At 43.7% G+C, this 22,045-nt stretch overlaps 1 protein-coding gene across 2 annotated transcripts in view; it reads right to left on the reverse strand.

Annotated features, from left to right (window-relative positions):
- The window catches only part of TEAD4 (TEA domain transcription factor 4), a 59,827-nt gene that overhangs the window by 17,589 nt on the left and 20,193 nt on the right, over positions 1-22,045 (reverse strand). For both annotated transcript variants that reach the window (XM_030040680.2, XM_030040681.2), the window contains 5 exons: positions 8,039-8,103; positions 7,048-7,110; positions 3,290-3,424; positions 2,419-2,462; positions 7-62 (listed from right to left, as the gene is read on the reverse strand). In XM_030040680.2, coding sequence (XP_029896540.1) covers positions 7-62; positions 2,419-2,462; positions 3,290-3,424; positions 7,048-7,110; positions 8,039-8,103 — 363 coding nt within the window. The remainder of the gene's footprint in view (positions 1-6; positions 63-2,418; positions 2,463-3,289; positions 3,425-7,047; positions 7,111-8,038; positions 8,104-22,045) is intronic.

Here is a 22,045-nt window from a genome sequence, read left to right on the forward strand (position 1 = left end):
ACCTACCTGGTAATGGCAGCGGAGGCTGTACAGCATAAGGTTGTTGAGAAAAAGGTTTCACGCTACGAAAGTACACAAAGAGAGATGGTTAACAAAAAACCAAACCAAACCAAAACAAAAAAGGGTTCTTGACCAACTGTTTGTGCAAATTAGATCAAGTTATTTCTCCTGAGGGAGAAAGTGGCCTAAATGTCTTTGGGAAGTTATCTTTCTGTGTGGGCAAGAGAGTGTCATGGAGAAAAATTCAAAAAACAGTAAGGGGCCTATACTGGACTGAGTAAGATTTCCCTGCAGGTGGGTCAGCAGGCTCTCTCTGCAGACTTGTTATTCAGAGATCCTCATCAGCCTGTTAATACACTGGTGCCAATCCATTTATCCTTTCCTTTCAACCACAGATAGATTTAAATTTATGCAAGTGGATATACGTCTGGTCTGGATACCTCTCAGACTTTTAGGCCCAGATTCAGAGATGTTCAACACCCACAACTGAACCTAGGTTTCAAGACAGCTCAGCTCCATTTTAACACCACTGTAAGAAAAATCAGGATCTGGAGACATCATCTGACATCAGGGGTGGCAGATACTTCAAGCTTCTAAAAGAAGCTCTCATATTGATGCTTCCTCATTCACTTTAAAGCTAAAGGCATAAAATCTACTTTTTATTTCTCCTAGGATGGCTTCCATTCTTTTACTAGCCATTTTTCCCCACAAGATATTTTAATAGCATCTGTTCCCTCATCTGCTCCACAAACATTAGCCATAGCACCACAAGAGAGCAGGAAAACATGGCTTGGGTGGAGAACATACACCCTTCCAGCTGCTAGTCCTTAAATTGGCTTAAATTGCTCCTGTTCGGTTACGTGATAAAAAGTGCGTCTCCATACAAACAAAAGGAGCACAGAGGAACAATGGCAGGTGGAACAACCTGAATAATACTCTGACGCAACTACACCCAGGGCCATCCCTGGTGAACTGGTGATCAGCCCATCAAAGGCTCATCTCCCCCCGGGGCAGGGGAGCCCCAGTAAGCCATCAGAGGAACAGAGCCCCTGCCCCAGCCCCTCCCAGGGCTGTCCCACAAGAGCCATCAGCCCCATCGTCCAGGTGTGACACCAACACCAACCCAGTGAGCCAGCTGGGGAGGCTTACAAACCAGTCACCTTACAAATTCAGGGGGTTACTGCCTAGACGGTATGGGACATGTTATGGAATGCAAGGCAAGAGCATTTTAGGACTGCACAAGAGCGGTTTAGGGGATGTTTAGGGAGAATATGGCGATAAAAGGTGCCAGTCATGTGTAAGAAGGTCAGTACAGTTATCTGTCCGTGCCCTGCACCTCGTCGGTGCAGTCTGTCCTATCTTCTCACTAAATTCTACTCCCAATTGTTTTCCTGCATGAGGAGCTCTCAGTTCTGCGTGTGTGTGTTTGTTTCTGGAGTGCCAGCAGCAAGCGGGGTGTGATCACTAGGGATTATCAAGCTAGTCTAACCAGCAAGTAGACGGTTTGGGAGCCAGCCGTGTGTCTGCAGGGTTAAGGATGCTTTCCGAGGGACCAAGAGGTTCAGGCCAAATGACAGAGAGACTGTGGAGTCTGGAAGTTGACTGAAAGATGAGGAAAGTGAAGATCCAGCTACTGGGTGGACTGTGTATCTAAGCCCAGTTACTGGAGAGATTTACTCTGTGTGTGCGTGTGTTTGTGCACGCACATGCGTGTGTGTAAGCGAGAGGCCGGCACCAGCAACTGGAGCGGGGCTGTAGCCTCAGGGGCTCCCCTGCCTGGGTGCCGGCACACCGGGAGACAAGGGATCCCCAGGCAGCTACTGGATGGATCTGCAGCGCACAAGAGTTTCCCACTAACGCACCTTCGCCCTCAGCAGCCAGAGAGGGGTACAGGATGAGGCTGCTGGTGCCGTTTGTATTTGTGCGAGTGCTGAGCGTTGTCTGTCTTTGCTGTTCTGTATGGCCAGCTGTGTGCATATGTGTGTACATGCAATGTATGTATGCGTATTTGTGTGTGCGCCTACTGGGAATACACGCTCAGCCTCGCTACTGGTTGAACCTGGGAGCACGGAGCTGCAGCAGCCTCGCCTCCATCAGGCTGCTAGATTCAGCAGCTCCCTAAAATAACCCGTATTAGGCTGCTTGAATCACGGGACACAGTAAAGGGGTGTAATCCATCTTGAAGGTACCATACAAAGACATAGGGTTTTATCTATTTAAGATTCTCTCATGACTCCCAGTTTGTCTTCAACTGTGGGTCTTAAGTCTCAGATCCATGGTCAGGGAATCTGTCCGAGAGCAAAGACTACGTTATCTTAGCATTTTATAAATCTTGTAATAGCTAATGGTGTTCCTCGGGCAGCATAGAGGAAGCAGCAGAAGCACCTGCTTTGGATGCTCACATGAAGGAATACTCACTCTTGGGAAGATCCGGCTTGGCCTGGCAAAGCTCCTTGCCAAAACTGCAAAAGAACAACATACAGGCAAAAGTCACCACTCTTAGGACAGAGATGAAAAGCAAGGCTTGCTCCTTTCTGAGGAAAGAAACTACAAGCTCACAGACTTCTAAAGATGTGACTGAGTTATATCTCTTCTTTCTACATTCCTGGTTTCATCCATGTGGAGGTGCTGACAACACACTACTACTAGTGACATACAAGCGACTGACCCAACGGTGTTTTTTAATGTTAAATACTATGAATGCACCTTGTGCCTCCGTCTCCAAAGCTTTAATGATGCTCCCTCTCTTGGAGGGACCATTTTCCCCAGGAGAGCTGCAGGGCAGTATTTTGGCAGAAATCAATGCTCAGCAAAAGCTCACTAGGGCCTGCTCAATGGTTGGGGGATGCTGACAGGCCTTCTCTATTAAGGATTTTATATAAGGGCCATCAATGTGTGATCTAAGCACTCAGGATGAGCTTGGGAATGATAAGCTTGAGAAAGAGTCGGGATGGCCCAAACGGTTTTAATTCAACAAGATCCTGGACTAAGAAAGTGATACCTACACCTACAAATATTTCAGGCAGCTGAAAACCCAAAGGATCTGATTGTTCTCTCACTTGTGTCATTCAAAAAAAAAGCATATAGTGAAACTCTATTGTTTTACATCAGTGTGAGCAAAGAATCAGACCCAAACTGTTGAAGCCATATGACAGATTTGTTCTACAAAGACAATGCCTTTTGGCCCACTCTTTCTGATGTTCTCAGGATTTTCCTCAGCCGGTCGCAACACCCTTTCAAATACTCAAGTGTCTTCAGCCCAACTCCACCAAGACACTGATTCACTCACCCCAGAAACAGCAGGGTAGGCTGGTCGTGGGAGACCAGGCAAGGCCATTTTACTATGGAAGGCAGTTGCAGAGATAATCTGCGCAGATGACATTGTAGCCATACTCTGCATGGCTTTATCTTTAGCTGCCTGATCCTATGGGCAAGAGGAGAGACAGAAAAAACAGAATTATTATAATGATAAAGAACTTGCCTGGTTGAATGCTGCATAACCAGGATTCTCATCAGCTTCTTTGTAGGGAACAAGCACCTCTGAAAACCTGGGCAGCAGACTCACCAATAACTGTCCTAAGAACTCTTCAAAGCATGTAAGTCTTTCACCCATTACTGTAGCTTCAGATGTGACTAATCATCCTTTCTGAAATGCTGGGATCACTGGCTTAGAGACTGCTAAGTATTTATCCTTTCTGTCTGAAGGCTTTCAGCTGCACAGCTGAAATGTTTTGTAATGGAAAGTACAACCCTAATTGACTCTTGTGTTTTAATGATTGGTAAGAATTTTCAATAGGAAACGACTCTTGCTTATGGGGTATTTTTAACCCTCTAAAAACAAGCTCACAAAAGGAGTTTGTCATCATCACTGCAAAAAGACTACCTCAGTCTGGGACTGCATTAGTCTCAGGTAGAATTGATCATTTTATTCCCATCCCTGGGGAAACAGGAAACCTTAATAATCTCTCAGGGCACATATGCAAGGATGTACCCCTTTTTATTTTAACAGAGCTGTGGAATTGCACACATTTTTACAGGCAACGACAGTGCAACAACTAGGGGGTCTGATGTATGATTAAGACAAATAGCATTCTTCATTTCTTCTTCCAAGGAACAGACAACCAGAAGTACTTCCTCACATTCTGCCTTTCCTCCTATATCTCCTACAATTTATCTCCATCCTTCAAACACTCCACATTTATCTGTGACATTGTAATTATAATGGCAATGCCACAGATGAATTCACGACTTGGAGAAACTGCTGAAAGAGGTAAGCTCTTACTGTCGTCTTCAGGAATTCTCACTTCCCGCTTGCATTCATTGAACTGCAGTAAGTTCTCACCCTTGGGTCTCCATTCTCTCTAACTCCTCCACTTTCTCTAAGGTTTTCTAATGTTTCAAAGCCCAGGAATCCTGATGTGTCTAACACAAAAACATTTGGAGGAGGCATAACAAAAGCTCCAGAATAAATGATAATGTTTAAGTGGAATGATCAGTAGGAATGGGCAACACTTACATATCTTCTTTTTTACAGTATCTGTGACTCCTGTTAGTACAATTCAAGTGAATGGAATTCCCTTCCATTTTTAATTCCAACATTTTAATTGCTGAGAAAGTTCCTAAACTTCTCCAGAGCTATGGGAAAGTTTTTCAGAATCCAATTTAAATGATGCTTTAGGGAATACTTTAACGATTACCTACAACATGTTTTAAGGGTAAGGATTCTTTTCTGTTTTTTCGTGACATACATAAGGACCATTTCCCAGTTGTCATTGCAGAACCAGATTTTTTTCCTCCCCTTACTTTCTCACTGGAAAAAATCATATTTCTCTACCTGAGTTTATACACGAGTTTATGGGGAAGAAGCATTTACTTGTGGAAGTATTAAAGTAAAAAAAGAAATGAACAATTAAGAAAAGTTTTTATCTGTTAATCCCTGTTGTGCTTTTCTGTTTTGTTTAAATGCCTGACAGACTGCTGGAAAAAGCATGTTTTTGTAAAAGACATCTCCTTCCTCTTTCAGCTAACAGTTCTGCATTCATTTGTATCGTGCACACTTAGAGAAGACACCCCAATTTGTGTGGAGACAGTAGTATTTTAGTAATCGCTCTGAAAAGTCAGCGTGTAGCTGCTCTGATCTTTAAGATATAAATATGAAAGCGTATATTCGCTATGGAAAATGAACACTGATAGAAGAGCACACAGCTATCAGCAGGAACTTGGAAGAAGGGCAGCAGCTTTTGCCATTTCATTTCCTTGCTCTATGAAAATGACTAGCGAAAGCAAAGAAGTAAATGAGTCGAATCAGTGCTACAGACTTGCCTCTGCAGGCAGAAAGGAACAGTCTGCTACTGGGGAATGGTTCGCTGCAGGCAGCTGGGCAGAGCTCACAGCATGGCCTGGGGTGGTGTAAAAGGAGAACAACCAATGGCTCCATGGAGCTCCCCGAGACACCTTCACTCCCTGAGAACAAAACCGGCCAGCTCCTGTGTGCTAAGTGGAAACAGGCTCGGCTGACTGGCTTTTCAATCATGCCAAATCCCAGAGCTGTGACATGCAAGGAACGGAATCAAGGTTACAGATATAAGAAGCAGTAAATCTTTTAACACCCCGGGCAGTTGTTGTTTCCTACTCGCTCTAACTTGCCTCTCAAGCAGGCCTCCACCTGAATTGACCACTTAACAGCACCACAGGTTTCAAGCTTAGACAGCCCTACCCAGAAGCACTGAATTAGATAGATAGAATTAGAAGTGGCTCCTTCTCTTTATCAGAGCAGCTGGAAACACAACAGGCTAATGACAGACACACCATTTTCTAAAATGGAGCTGGGGGTGGGATGTGGGGGGTGCAGTCATGACTTAGCGGTAATCACTGTTTGCAATAGAGATGCATGCACTTCGGCTCTGGTCAAGACGGAGTGCCAACAGTTCACTCACAGACAGTCTGCTTCTCCTGGTGCCCAGCGAGGAGTTGCCCAGACAGCCAAGAGCAAGCACATGCTAACAGCCATCCACTCAACAGTCAGGGCTGGACTGGGCTGTCAAGATCCTCACCATCACCTGAAGCATGGAAGATCAGGGAAGCAAACACACTTCCCTCCAGATCACTTATTGCCATACCAAATCGGGAAGGTCAGCACGCACCTTCCTTCTCCGGCTGTCTCAGTGATACATAACAAGGACCGGACCTCGCATCCTGCTCGGCAAGCCCTTCCTGGATGGCTCACATTCTAACAGGGGACACCCTCTTGTGCAATTGTCACCATAAACCTGACCTTCTTGACATTTCTGGCAATTTAGTCTGAGCACATGAACCATCTCCCTGCTTCAAATCTGAGTGGAACTAAATGTCAGGAGGTATCAGTTCATTAGCGTGATCTCACAGCTCTTCCTATGGAAAGGAAAACACAGATTTGCTCAAGCTAGTAGTCAACCATTTTCTTTCTCATTAGCCCAGGCCTCTTCAAATCAGGTCTGAATTAATCAAGGGGCAAAGTCTATTCAGCTGGCACCACTTTACCTGAGAAGATGCCAGCTGCCTTTGTTGCTTCCTCTCAATGGTTATGCCAACTCAGAACACTTCCCACAGACAACTCCACATCACTACCACACGTAGAGGCGGAACTAGCACTGCAGTAACTGTAAGGCTACCCTTTCCCAAGGTCACCACAACACCAGGGACTGATTACTGGTCAGCATTTGTAACCATAAACCCCTCCTTCTCAGGTAAACACTCTTTGCAACTCCCAAGTCTAAGGGTCTTTCAGACTTGGATGACAGCAGCATAAATCAGAGGTAGAAATCAGACACATAAAATGTAAAGTTATTGTTTCTTTATTCTTTAAATAGAATTGCTCCAGACGTCACAGAGCTACAACAATACAAGTAAGTGTTTGCACGACACTTCCTGGGAAGTACCTTTTCCTCCCCAGCTACTACAGTTCAGTGGCTAATCTCATCCATTTTTAAGGCTATTCAAAGAGGGAATGGATGAGGGAATGGCTGACTCAGGGGGCTTGTGTGATATGTTAAAGGATACCCATCATACCTTGAGCTTGGCTTGGATCTCTCTAGCTTTCCGCCTTGCCAGGACCTGGATGTGACTAGATACCTGCATTGAAAGACAAAATCCATCTTCATTCCAGTGGAGTACTTGGTAGCTGCTTGCAGAAGTAAACATGCTTTAGGCACGTTGTGCAATAGGGAGTTATTTAGGGTTGGGGGAGAGGTGGCTGAGGTAGCAATGAGATGCTTTTCTGAACATAACTTAAGTGTCATGAAGTGAGGTGGGGGACCAGCAAAGATGGGCCATTTAAGGCCTTTTCCAATTCAAATGGCTTTATCAAGCCAGAGACCTCCTCTAAAACTAAAGAGCCCATCCTTAAATCTAGGGACTGAGAGTTCTGATCTCTTTGCCCCCCATCTTGGCCTCCTCTTGGGAGAAGGGAAACCCATGTTCCATATCCCTGGCCACTACACAATGACTCTCAGAACTTCCCCATATCTAATGTGGGCCAAAACGCATCATAGAATAATTTGGGTTAGAAGGAACTTCTGGATGTTATCCACCAAGCCCCTACCCAAAGCAGGTCTAGGTTGCTCAGTGCTTTGTCCAGCACAGCCTAGACTATCATTCCCAAATTACAAAGATTCCTTTTTCATCCCATGCACCAGGCATTTTCAAAATCACCATTGCTGTCCATCTGTCTGGGCTGAACAAAGAATCTTCATATGGAGGACCACTGATGTCCACCGAAACGTTCATTAGTAGATCAAACAAATAAAATCACACACCGTTTAACAGTAGAAAAATTTGTGTGTCACGATGCGGTTGGGAGACATGAGCATTATAATCCTACTGTAAAATGCCTGAGCTGACTCTTCCTGTCATCCTTATTAACCAGCTCAGCACAACAATGTCTTTCCAGCAAAGTCAGAAACTAATAGCAAGTGAACAGCAAGTGAGTTGTTCTCATAACACCTCACCATGTCTAGTGATACAAAGAAGCTAATGTTTACAGGGAAAACTTCACACTTACCTGTTTCCTTGTGCGTGTTTTCCCTGTTCTCAGCTTAATGTAGCGCGCAATCAGCTCATTTCGGCCTGGAACAGAGAAATAATGCAAATACAAGTTCAGAAAGCTATGACCCCAGGGAAAAGATGCACAATGGAATTATCTATCTATAGCGATCAGCAGTGGGATGACACTCTGTCACACTATTTTCTATCTTAGAAAAGTACTCATTAGTTCACACAGTAGAGGTCTGAGTTTCAGGAGCAGAACTTTGGGCTGCAAATTCTATTTCCCAGCTTGCATCTGTATAGCTTAAAACTACCAATAAAAAGGAGAATCATATGCTTTGCTTAATAATTACATTACCATAGCGTGTAGAAGCTGTAAACAAGGATCAAGATTGCCAGTGCAAAGAAGGAAAGCCACTCACCCTAAAACATTCAGAAAGGCAAGAAGGAAGATCCAGGAAATAACAGGCCAGTCAGCCTCACCTCAGTCCCTGGGAGGTGATGGAGCATGTAATCCTGGAAACCATTTCCAGATACATGAAGGACAAGAAGGGGATTGGAAGTAGTCCATGTCAATTTACAAATAGGAAATCATACTTAACCAACCTGATAGTTTCTCCAATGAAGTGACTAGCTTGGTGGATGAGTACAGAGCTGTATACATTGTGACTCTAGTAAGGCTTTTGACTCCACCTCCCACAACATCCTCATACGCAACCTGACAAAGTATGGGTTAGATAGGGCGGACAAGGAGGTGGATTGAAAACTGGCTGAATGGATGGGGTCCTGCTTGACAAGATGCTGACAACGAGCCAGCAATGCACTCTCGTGGCAAAGGCAGCCAACAGCATCCCAGGCTGCATTAGGAGGGATGTTGCCAGCAGGTCAAGGGAGGTGGATCCTTCATCTCTACTCAGCACTGCTGAGGCAACATCTGGAGTGCTGGGCCGAGCTCTGGGCTCCTCAGCACAAGAAAGATGTGGACGTACGGGACCGAGTCCAGCAAAAGGTCCACAAAAATGATTAAGGGGCTGGAGAATCTTTCATATGGGGAGAGGCTTAGACAGCTGGGACCGTTCAGCCTGGAGAAGACTCATGGGGAGTTTTTATCAATGCATATAAATACATGACGGGAGGCCATGAGGAAGAGGGAGCCGGCCTCCTCTCAATACTGCCCAGTGATAGGACAAGAAACAATGCGCTCAAACTAAAACACGTTAAATTCCATCTGAAAACAAGAAAAATGAAAAAAAAAAAAAAAAAGAAAAAACCAACTAATTTACTATAAGGGTGGTCAAACAGTGGCACAAGCTGCCCAGAAAGATTGTAGACTCTCCATCCTTGGAGGATACTCAAAACCCAACTGGACACCACAATCCCCGGCAACCTGCTGTAGCTGACACTGCTTGAGCGGTAGGACCAGACTAGACAATATGAAGAGATCCCTTCCAACCTAAATGAGTCTGTCATTCTGTGAATCTAAGTACAAGAAAATAAACAACAATGGGGAAGTACATGGAAACAGTTACACAGAATTTATCAGTGTGACATGATACAGTGAATTAGAAGTGCTTTCAGGCTCTTGCAGGCATCCCAAAAAAAGGAACATTCTTCAGAAGAGAGATAGGGAAGGAAGCTTAGCTTTGTGGAAGGGTATGGGGAGCTCCCATAAACAGGAAGGTGGGGCACTGGCTGGGAGAGGTGAAGGGATCTTTGTCCAATTATGGAACAAGCATACATTGCAGGCACTGAAGACAATTACATTTTACATCTTGATTTTAAGAGATGACAGCGAGATTATGCCCTTCAGGGCCAAGGGAAATGAAGACAAGCAGCTTTATGTTCAATGTGAGAGGAGAGGCCAGTGCAGAGATGCAAAGAAACGATGGTCATGGTGACCGATGAGGGAAATGGTATTAACAGTAACATGAATGAAATGGCTAATGAAATGTGAAGCTACGGGGTCACTGGTACAGAATTTGAAATTGCTTGGAATGAGAGCAGGGAACTGCAGAAGACTCGTGTCCAGGATTTAAAAACCAGGCAGAGAAGCAGAGAAGGCTGCGCTACTGACAGCTTCAGCAGGGAACAGGAGAAGCAAGCTTAGACCCAATTCACGGCTAGCACCACAGAACTGTTTGAGACTGGACACCAAGACATGAGGCAGACTATGCACGTTCCACACACAGGCTCCCACGTGTCACATCTAAGCAGACACGCAGATTTTATTCTCTTTCTGGAGATGGAGGAATAAAGAGCAGAAACAGAAAAGCAGCAGCTACACATCTGAACTCCAGGCTGATTCAAGGCAGAAAACATGACAGAAAGAGCAGGCTTGGCAAAATAATACATTTGTGGTGACCACATTAGTAGCGACATAGTATCTCAATAAAAAGTTGGGAGTGGGAAGTGCAAGGCTGTGAGACATCTTATATGGCTGCAAGTGTTTGAGGAATGAAGCAGGAATAAACTGGGAAGCAAAGCCACAGCTCTTGTGAAGTTTGTTTATAAGAAAACTATAAAAACCCAGTATTTTCTATGGAAAGTTTATGGGCTGAATAGAGAACTTGTACATTAGGACATCAGAGACATCAAAAAAGCATGCAGTGAAAATAGATGTAATATTTATTCCAGTAGTTTAATATTATATGAAAGAGTTATCACTTGTTTTTATTTTAAACCCCTGTTTAACTCAACCCTGAAAAAAATGAATGCAAGGAAAGACTATGCTAGAGATTGACCACCAACCCTTTAGGGAAGGGCTGGCAAAACTCCTAATTCCATCTGTTTCTGAAACAGAAGAATGTAAATGTCCATGACTGCATTTAGGCCATGTTCATGAAACATAACCGAAGCACACATAGGGACGGGAAAGCATTTTACATTTACAGATCTTAATCTTTTCCTAATGGTGTCATTACAGAAGCTCTCCTTATTCCCCTGGGAGAAGAATCAGGTCTGTAGCTGAGAAGAAAACAGCTCCAGCTCCTCTACACACAAATTAGAAACTATTTCTGTGCCAGAAACAGGATGGCCAGCATGTAACCACTGACCTCTTCAGTTCCCACAGTTTCAGCATTAGCATGGTGACATGCCCAGGAGAGTTTGATGGGAGCAGATGCTGTTATGCTACCTTCCACCTGGCTGCTTTTCCAACCAGTGTAACCATTTTTACAAAGCCGAGACCAATTACTAGCAACACATACCCACACCACCTTTTTCTAGTGCCAAGAATAATATTTATGGCTTTTCAAAGCCTCCATCTGTTGGACATGGATCCAAGTTGAAAGGTAAGAAGCAACTGAAGTGATTCTTCTCGCACAGATGCTGGCACATAAGAAATTTCAGAAGGACAGTTTGACACACATCAGAAGTGGGAAACGTGCAGAACAAAACAAGGTGCTGAAATCCCATTATCTATAAAGAAACAAGAAGGAAAATTTGTATACACCAAGATGACCCTTTGAGGGGCAGGGGAATGAGTTAATGGAAGAGAGAGGAAAAACTAGCCTTGAGAAGAAGTGGATGTGGATAATTTCAGGCAAACTTTCAAAGGGGGCATATTGGGCTATAGCGACAATTTGAACAGATGGAAACTCTTCAGATACTGGTTCAAATATGGGTCATCCTTGCAAAACTAATTTTAATGGATTCTCAACCAGACATAATAAATGTTTAGGAGCAAATTTAGCTTTGCTGTGTTCCCATGAAAGTCAAGAAATTATACAGACTGAGCAGCCTGACAGAGCACTATGCTGCTTCAGCAGTAGAGGACTGCAGGGGTAATCTGTGTGAGAGGATGCCATGAACAGTCCCCTGCCAGTCACAGTCGATTCCAGCCGTCTCCAAAATGGATGAAAACAACGATCAATCAAAACCTCAACCAGTCAGAGCAGCACAAGCTACCTTTGCTCAAACATATTTTGGAAAGGGCAATAGCCACTAGGGGCAGGAGACACAGGAGAAGACACACAAAAGGAACCACAAAAAGGAGACATGAGGAGGCACAGAAGGAGAAATGCAAGGTATGTAAAAAGACACATTTGGAGAAAAGGAAGGAGAAAAGGAGACATGTGGTAGGGGACATTGTTGGGGACGTGGCTGGAAAAGTACTCTTGGAAAGAGGTGTTCTATGGCAGAGGAGTACACTTTGAGGCAATTGCAGCCCATGGAGGACCCATGCTAGAGCAGGGACAACCCTGAAAGGACTGCAGCCCATCGAGAACCCATGCAAGAGCAGAGGAGAAGCAAGAAGCAAGGAGCACCTGAGGAAAAACACTAACAAGCAAGGACTGGCAGAAAGAAACCTTTACATAGTGATCCCAAACTCCTGCACCACCCAGCACTCATCAAAGGGATTAGAAGGGACTGAGCGTTACAGAGAATAAAACATGGGAGGCCGAGACTAGGAAGCAGGGAGGAGAGGTAATAAACTGTAGTTGAGCCTGGGAAAGTGGGAGGTGTTTCCCTAAGTGTTTGTTTAACTGTTTGTCTTTGACAACATCAGCAAAAATTGCAAAGCTGTCTCAGGCCATGTAATTCACTGGAGAAGACTAGAGGGAGGGGAAACTGTTGTACAAAGTGCACATATTAGAAGCTGGTATAGAAATTCTCTAGAGAGAGCATTCAAGTGTGCATCCTCAAAATTTCCAGTTTTAGAATTTACTTCCCACTTGCTACCACCTCTGATACAGTCTTCCTCTTCCAGAAGCGTGTCCCCACAGAGCCAGGGAAAAACAGAAAGGTGGCAGGGTATACTAAACTAATAAAGATACTGGTAGCAAAAACCCCGGATCACTCTACAAAGACATTAGCATCACAGGGATTACTAAATATAGAACTATGCAAATTGCCAAGCCTAGTAAAGTGCAGCAAGAACGTATTAAATTACCATGAATCAAAACTGCACAAGAAGCACGTCCGAAATGTCTTTTGTTTTTCTTATCAGAAGTTAGATGTAAGCAGGTATTATGCAGCTGGAAGCCTGTAGGTTCTCAGCCTCTGGAAAGCACTTTCTTTGTTTCACAACCCTGGCTGCAGGGTCAGCAAAGACTAGCACTCCTCACTTGGCTGCAACAGGCTGCGCTGTCATAAACCGTCAGATGGTTCATTTTTTAGAGCCATGTAAAGTGTCCCTCAGTAATCTGATCATATGTTGTGTTCTTAGAATAACTCCCGCTGAGGCCTGCCATGGTCACCAGAACCTGCCAACAGTTGTGCCTCCTCTGTTGAAACTGCGCATTGGGTTTCATGAAGCTCTAGCCAACATACCAACTGCAGCACAGCACCCAAAAGCTCTTTATCCTCCCTGTAGCCTTCCCCTTGAAAGCCTGGCATGAAAAAAAGGGGTAAAGAGATACTCTCTTATGTTCTTTACTTTTCGCTCCTAACAGATAAATTTCCAAGGGCATCAATTTAGCTCCCACTCAGTGTTACACTAAATTGCAAAATTTTGCATTCAGTAGTTATCCAGGAGGGTGTTGCTAAAAAGTTAATAAAGAGGCTTTTTGATTCTCCATGCTACACCTGTGTGCCTTTCATTGTAAGAGGAGAGAATTATCTGCCTGTAAGGAAGGGGGAAAATCAAGGGAATTCCCACAGCCATAGAAAGCATTTCCCAGTCCTACCTCAAAGCTTCGTGCTGGCTTTCTGCTAGTAATGGTATATTACTGCTTGTACAAGAGGCAGATAAAGCATCTCTTTAAGCCTTGTACTTCCTCGCACACCTGTTGCCAAAGAAAGCAGAAGAACCAAAAGCCTCTCTTCTGTGATGGGTGAGAGCAAAGAACTCAATGATTTCTGCAAAATCCTTCCAGTGGGAAACTGTGTGAAAGTATCTGCTTCTTGGTAGAGATACCTTTTCTGTACCCAAGGCAAACATAGGCACCTACCTGTGAAGTGCAGCAAAGATAAGAGAACTACAGAAGCAACTATCCAGCTGCATCCAGTGAAAGCTTAATCAAAGCAAGGTCAAGGAAGCCATCTCAACTATCATTTCAATCTCTTTGTGTTACTTAATGATAGCTCCTCGGACATGGCTGTCTCCTGAACTTGCTAAGCATTTAGTTAGCTGTTGATTACAATCATCGTAAACATAATGAACTGTGTGCATCAGACAGCATGACAAATAAATCTAGACACAAGAGGGAATTTAAGGACACCTCAGCTGTCCACCAAATGTCAATGTTTCTCTGTGCATACGAAGCAAAACTAACTGCCGAGCAAGTCTTACCAAAATGACACTTAAGGCAAAAGCAGTGTGTGTTACGTTCACATGTGCATATGGGACTAACTGCCGCTGTGGTCTGCCCCAATCCATACCTTCCTGCACATCCTTACTTTCCATCTCTCATTCCACTGCTTCCTCCTCCCAGCTACGCTAAATGCCTTCCTGGGCATCACCTTTTCCAGAAACAGGGCTGCATGTGTCAAAACTCACATTTTTGTCTTTCTGATGGCTAATCCCATCTTCTCATCAGCATGCACAGCGCTCAACTCTTACTGATATAATCCTTAACATTAGTTTTAATGCTGTTATTATTAGACTCTCCCTTCATCACAAATCATCTTTTCTTACCAAAGGCTTGGTGAGAAGATTCTGCTAGCTTCCCAATTTCCCAGCCCAGTTTTTTCAAGGCAAGAGAAAATGCAGTACATGACCTTTCCTTCTCTGGCCTTGGTTCCCTTCATCCCTTTCTATCTTCCTTGACTTTTGGCAACCATTAATGTTGTATCTTTCTTGATTACTTAGCATGCTTCCTTTCAACTTTAAAATCTCTTTTTCAGGAAACTTGTTTATGAAGTTTTAGACTTTGGCCTCTATCTCCTACAGGTCCTTCTCCCCCTCTTTCTGAGCTTTGTCTTGGTATACAACTTAAATAATACAGTGATGGTGTTCAGCGCCCAAACTCTTTCAAAGGCTCAGTCCTTCTCTCCCTCTCTGTTTCAGCTCCTACTTTTACTATTGTCATGGTTTAACCCCAGCCAGCAACTAAGCACCACACAGCCGCTCACTCACTCCCACCCGCACCCAGTGGGATGGGGGAGAGAATCAGGGGAAAAAAAAGTAAAACTCATGGGTTGAGATAAGAACAGTTTAATAGAACAGAAAAGAAGAAACTAGTAATGATAATGGTAACACTAATAAAATGACAAGAGTAATAATAAAAGGATTGGAATATGCAAGTGATGCTCAATGCAATTGCTCGCCACTCGCCCATCAATGCCCAGTTAGTTCCTGAGCAGCAATCCCCCCCCGAGGCCAACTCCCCCCAGTTTATATACCAGGCATGATGTCCCATGGTATGGAATACCCTCTGGCCAGTTTGGGTCAGCTGTCCTGGCTGTGTCCCCTCCCAACTTCTTGTGCCCCTCCAGCCTTCTTGCTGGCTGGGCATCAGAAGCTGAAAAATCCTTGAGTTTAGACTAAACATTACTTAGCGACAACTGAAAACATCAGGGTTTTATCAACATTCTTCTCATACCTAACTCAAAAACATAGCACTGTACTAGCTACTAGGAAGACAATTAACTCTATCACAGCCAAAACCAAGACAACTATTAATTCCACTATGAGAGCTGAGGCTGTCCCCAAAGTCAATAAAAATTCTGCAATAACCATCTCCCTATTCATCCCTATCTTTCCACCTCTCCTTGGGAACGTCCACCCTCACTCCTCCACCATTCATCTCTAAACTCTGTTGTTTGCTCTTCACTGGTCTTCAGGTTTTGTTGGCACCTATAAACTAAACATACTGAGCAAGTAATTCAGCGTGGTGTCTTGTTTTTCCCATTTATCTGGACTGCAACTGTGGCAAATCCCTGTGGGAAGTAGCCCCTACAGCAGTGGACAATCTCAAGAGCAGCATGTTTATTTTTACTTAGGAGCTGGAGACAACCCTTTAAATGATACATTAATAACGATGAAGTTCACTCTGATCAAGCTCCTTTCGGGGCTTTTTTTAACAACCTGTATTTTTATTCCTAACTTCTACACTGAATCCAGAGAACTGTATTCAGGAGGCAATAAAAGAACTTAATACACCACTATGACCATCATACTGGGATCGCTTCCCATGAAAAGAGACCATAGAAAACAATACTGCATTTTAGTGCACTGGCCTATCCTATGAAGACATCTCTCCCCTCACAAATGCAGAAATTCAGTGCTTAATAGGTTCAAGCTCCCATAGTTATGCATACCAGAGAATTTTATATTCAGCTGTGAGAAGAAAGTTTCCTTACTCTTATCATTTATTCCATGCTTGAATTTGCTCAGTATTAACCTTCCACAAGAAGATTCCCTGAGCTCATGCAGTCCCTACAATAAGGGGATTTTGAGATGAAGACTCAAAGAAAGCTGAGCCAGTACTTCTGAAAAATACCAAAACAATCAGATCCCTGAAAAGACGAAGTGATTAGCACCACCACATCGTCAGCTTTTCCCCAACATACCTGTTTTCATCATTTGAGTGCTGAGCTTCTTCCTATTCTAAAATGAAAAAGAAGTTGAAGCTTTATTCGCCGGGCAGAATGTGCCAGTCAAGCACCTCAGGTGGGGAAATGGCAGCCGAGTGACCAATCTGTCTGAGGTCATAAAACTCAGTTGTCTCATTTGCTAACTGGTCTAAACACTGAAACGTCATCTTGCATAAAAGGCCTTTTGCTGGGAAGGTTAGCGTTTACTCCTCTCCTTTTCCACTGTGTAAATTCACAGCTAGAAAGTGTTATCCCCATTTAGAAACTGCTGTTTCTTGATGGCCAGTTTAAGATTCTTCATGCAAGGTACATGACTAAGGGATAATAATTACAGAACCTGCAGGTTTTGGGAAGCTTCTTATGGGTTCCAAACAAGGAGTGGAGATAAATGAAAAGTCAGTCACCATGGGTGTAGTTACAGCAACAAATTCTTCATCAACAAAACAACCTGAAGAGGTTCCACTCTCCTCAGCTGGTCATTCCTCCTCCTGCAATATTCCATCAACTCCATGTGCAGCTGTAGCAATTAAATTGCTGGAAGAAGGGGAGGGGGGGGGGGGGGGAAGGACTGACATGTACCACTCTAAACTTATTACCGAAAATTCAAAAATAAGCTCCCCCTCACTTGGATTTTGTTGTTGGTTTTGTTTTGTTTTTCCCAATCAGTTTATTTTTAATTGGATTGGTGAACTAGTTCATTTTGTGGCCACAGTAACCACAGCACTGGCACAGCAGAGAGAACAGAGAAAGAATCAGGGCAGAACTTCTTAAACCAGTTTTACCACCAGAGCAACTGTAGCCTGGAACCGTACTCCACCTAACCCTCATACATACAGAGGGTAAGAAAATGGGCAAGGCTCTTCCTGTGCTTGCATCATTTGTCTAAAGGCTAGACAGAGTTAAAGTGCCTCCTGATTACTGCCCCAAAGGCATGTGGAATTATTCCTTGCAAAGATGAGCTTTTACTAAGGTACAACAATGTATGCATGCAGCAATCCCTTGCCATCAACCTAATGGGAAGCTCCAGGCTACACAGCACTTCACCACCCCTCAGCCTTTAATACAGTTTTTCAGCGCATAAATTGAATGTCCTCATCAGCTGTGTTTTCCCACATTATCACCTCAGGCCATAGAAATATAAGATAATCCATCCAATAAGTACTCCTCCATATACACATTACAGGCTGCAATAGGAACAGAGCTGGGACTTGTTCTGATGCTTCCCAGAGTAAGACTGAGGTGAAACTTACAGAAATTGTTTAGATTCAGTTTGGCTGGGAAATCCCACTACCACACCAAAGCAGCTGCATATAGTAATGAGTCCTTCATATGCCAGAGAGCATATCAGCTAACACCCAAAACAGCCAATACCCGTCCTACATGGAAAGGCATGTCAAACTAAGAGCTTTCAGTCTCTGAGGACACCCGAGAATGACAACATTACACAGGCACAAACATACTTTATTCACTAAGGCCCAGGTTCAGAAAAACATGACTGTTGAGGGTAGCACTGAAACTAATGCTTAACTGTAACAACATCCTCCAGTTCCCCAAGTCCAGGTTCTACATTACAGACCCAGGTATCTGCTAAATTCTTCCTTAGGTCAATAAACGTCTCATCTGCTTGTTTCAGTGACTTCCAATAGCTGCAGGGTATCTGAAAGCAACTCTCAGTGATACTGCCTCAAAGGATAGCAAAAACTTCAGCACCTCTCCTCCTCCTCTTTTTGTGGTCAGCTGCCTCTGCTGACACCAGTAGTACACAGTTTCTTGCAGATTTCTGCCCAAGTGCTAATCTTGTGCATGTGCCCAGACGACAGGCTGACCAAGTACTCAAAAGCTTCAGCTACCGCAGAAGCCGGAGCTGAAGGGGGCCCGTGAGATCCATGCAGCCACTTGCTGCGTGACCAGCACAGAACCATGCAGTTCTCAAGGCATCTGGCCTGGTCCGGCTTCGTCCTGTGAAGAGTTGTGTCTGCTTCACTTGACACGTAAGACTACACCAGGACCCAGTCCCAGCCAACTGACTGAAAATTATGCAGCAGCTTCAAGGAAAGCAAAAGAACCCAGAGACTATTCTTGCATTATATGAATAAGTGAACACTGATTTTGTAAGTGGAATGGCTGCCAGTTCACCCATCTTCAGTTTTTGCCATTATAATTTAGAGTGCAGTCATTGTCCATGATTATGTTAAACCATCAAGTTATAGCTTCAGCTTAAACGAATGGCTGGCTACTGCTGAAAAAGTCGTTGCCTTCTTCCCCTAACTTCCTCTCGCGAGATCGTTCCAGGGGCCACTTCAACTCTCTAACCTGGCAGAAATCTGTCTGGCTCATTTTGCCCGAGTAGTTTGCTATGAGTTTAGCAATCTAAAATGGATCAGCAAGGAGTCTGCTGGAAACTGAAGTTAGCCTAAAGAGTGGGAGCACAAAACCAGGAGCAGAGCAGGGGAGCAAGGAAACGGGAGTAGCAACTCCCTCTTTTCTTCTGCAGTGAACTGTTAGGTCGTCTCACGGCTGCTGAAGGAAATAGACTCTTGGTCTCAACACAGAACAGTTTTACACCATCCCAGCACTAGCAAAAATATCTGTTAAAGATGTCATATTCTGTAACAGGTGAAAAGAGAATGTGGACAGAAAAGCCTAGCAGAATTGCAGGCTTCATAACTGGGTAGCTACCCAGGAACTGGTCTGGATAATGGCTGAATTCTGCCAAGCTCACAACATTTCCTTACAGCGGCTTGTGATATTTCCCCCCTGCTCTCTTTCTGCTCCTAAGACTGAAGCAATTCTGTTCCACATTCTTTAAACACCTGTTCCCTGACTGAGTTTACAGCGTTAAGTCTGATAGATAGCTGGGCAACCATGAGTCAGGCAGTGACAGGAGAGCAGGAACAAGACGATGACAAAATTATTTAAGCTGCAGGGATACCTAAATATGCATATGGATCCAGAAGGAAATTTGCAAATATCTAGGTACTTCAACAACCTTCTAAATGAAAGCTGCTGTATCTAGAATTATCAAATCACTTTCCTCCAATCTTAGCCATAAAGGATCAGACTAGACACAGAACAGCTTAAGTAGAGCTGGCTTTGCCTCCGGGCACAGGAACAGATGAAATGACCTTTGAAGGTCCCTCCCAGCACCATTTTCTATGATTCTACAACTAAAGATGACGATGCAGTGTTCATATGCAGGAATGCTCATAATCCCCAGTCAAGGTTGAAGGCAACATTGTGCTAAATACCACACATGCACGTGTGTTTCCCTGTAATACTGTCACGCTTAGAAATAGGCGTCTGTCTACAGCACTTGCAGTCAACAACTTGGGTCATTCCTGTTGGGTTATCTCATCAAGCACTGGTTACACTCCTGGCACTCCAGTCCACAGACTCCAATCTAAGCTCCTGAAAAGGGATTTGCAATTACTGTACAAATCACAGTCCAGAGGAAAGAAGTGTGATTCTAAAGGCACTTTACATGAAAAGGTTTCAGTGAGAACAGACTCATTTCCTGCTCAAGAAGCTAAAGAAGGAGCAAGACCATGCCTGTACATGTGCACGCAGTGAGCCTCAGAGAATTCGAAGGAGTACCCAGAAGATGGGTCACAAGTTCAAGGTGACAGCAATGAGGAACAGCTGCTGGCTCTACACCCTTCAGCAGCAGGTGTACCCAGGCCCCAGAGGTTTAAGTCAGCTCTGCCAGTGACCAACAGACTTACAAGACCATCTGTCTGGGCACAAACTGCACACAGCCTTCCCAGTTTTGCTGCCCAGATCCTCACCACACACAGACAATACAGGGCTTGTTATGGATTAGCTAATGAGCAACTGTTTAAACCAGTAGACAGTCCTAGTTCTCCTGTGCTCATTATCTGGATCCTACTTGAATGAGAATACTGCCTCTTCTTTTAGCTGTAATAGTGCCTTTTTCTGATCAAGCAGCTTTCCTTCGCTTTGGTGCACCTCTTAAGGCACTAGAACCTGAAAAGGTTATGTTGTCTTGTACTGTTTTGCTTAACAGACATATAGGGATACTTTAGTAAAGTTTTGTTAAGTTATATTTCATACATGCCCTCCAGCAATAAGGCACGGCTTTGAAAGAGGCTTTAAAAGAGAGTTCATGTGATGATAGGTTTTGCTTACTTGCACTGTGGAAATAAGAAAGCTCCTTTTTTCCTATGCCAGGTCTCCACGCAATCTGCGTATTGACACTTCTCAGCTCCCTCTGTGTATGTGCACCCCCTTGCTTGAGAAATGCTATCACCCTTCTCTACTCAATGTCTGACGAATCAACAGAAGACAAATTCCGAGAAAGCATTCCTAGTATTTATCTTGAAGTTTGCTGTTCCTGTTTCAGACGTGAGAAAGGGCCTCTGTGTCCTTCAGTCTAATAAACTTAACTCATGTCACAAAACCACAGATAGTATAAATCATAATACTAACAACTTTGAAAAAAAACCTGCAGATATTTACAGTGGAAAGCCACATTTGGTCACCACCTAGTGCCCACTGGTCTCTGTTTCCTGTGTAAAATGGTAGTACATCTAATCTAGAATCCACCTCTCATTCATACAAAACACGTAATACACACGCGCCATTCCTTGGGACTAGTTTTGCAAATATATTCCTTATAGTTGTCTCTGATACAATTTTAAAAGTCCGCAACAACAGCGTGTCCATTCTAACTCCTTACAGAAGAGAGATCCCTCAGCACTGAGCACCATGCTGTCATGAAGCTTCTGCTGATATCCATCCTATATTCCTTCTTTCTCTCCCATTAATCCTAGTCATGCTCACATGTTCCACATAAAATCCCTCTCCCTCCTAAATGTTAACACCCTTCAAATATTTTTAGACTGTTATTATGTGTCCCCCCACCCTGCACCTTTCAGTCATCGCTTAGCCAAGCTATGTATATTTAGCTACTTTAATCTTTCCTCTTAAATCAGTCCCTTCAACTCCCAGAGCTCAATGTTAAGTCTGGTATGCTTGTTGCTCTTCTCAGAACTCACTCCATGTTTTTGAGATCTTTCTGGTAATGTGTTCGCAAAAAACTTGTCCAGAAGAGAGCTTTACATGCACTTGTTTTAAAGAAAAAAGAAACCCAAGCCAGTGGACATTATTAATTTTCATTTTCCATGTCTGATTTTGTTCCCAGGTTTTGAATGCAGTCTCAAATTTTAAATATAAATAAACATTTAGTATATTTAAGAGCAGATTAGCAACTGGAAATATTTGGACCCAATTGTGAAAGAACGCAGTGTTTTTAAAAACGTAAAAAACCACTAAGGCTTTTTTACTAAACTTTTCAGAAAACAACTGGAAATGTGTAAAGTTCTCCAGAAGCACAGCAGAAGCAAAACAATGACTTGCAACAAGGGAAAAGGCTGACAAATGAAACAGTCTCTCAGGTACAAGGCAGATGAGTAGATACAGCTACAAAGCATAAAGCTGGCTTACTAAACTAGAAATCAATTAAACTGTGTTATCTACAATGCAAAAAAATCAAAACAAATGCCTTGCTGACAATATACCACTACAG

This window comes from Aquila chrysaetos, chromosome 17 (assembly GCF_900496995.4).
Source record: "Aquila chrysaetos chrysaetos chromosome 17, bAquChr1.4, whole genome shotgun sequence".
Lineage (NCBI taxonomy): Eukaryota > Metazoa > Chordata > Aves > Accipitriformes > Accipitridae > Aquila > Aquila chrysaetos.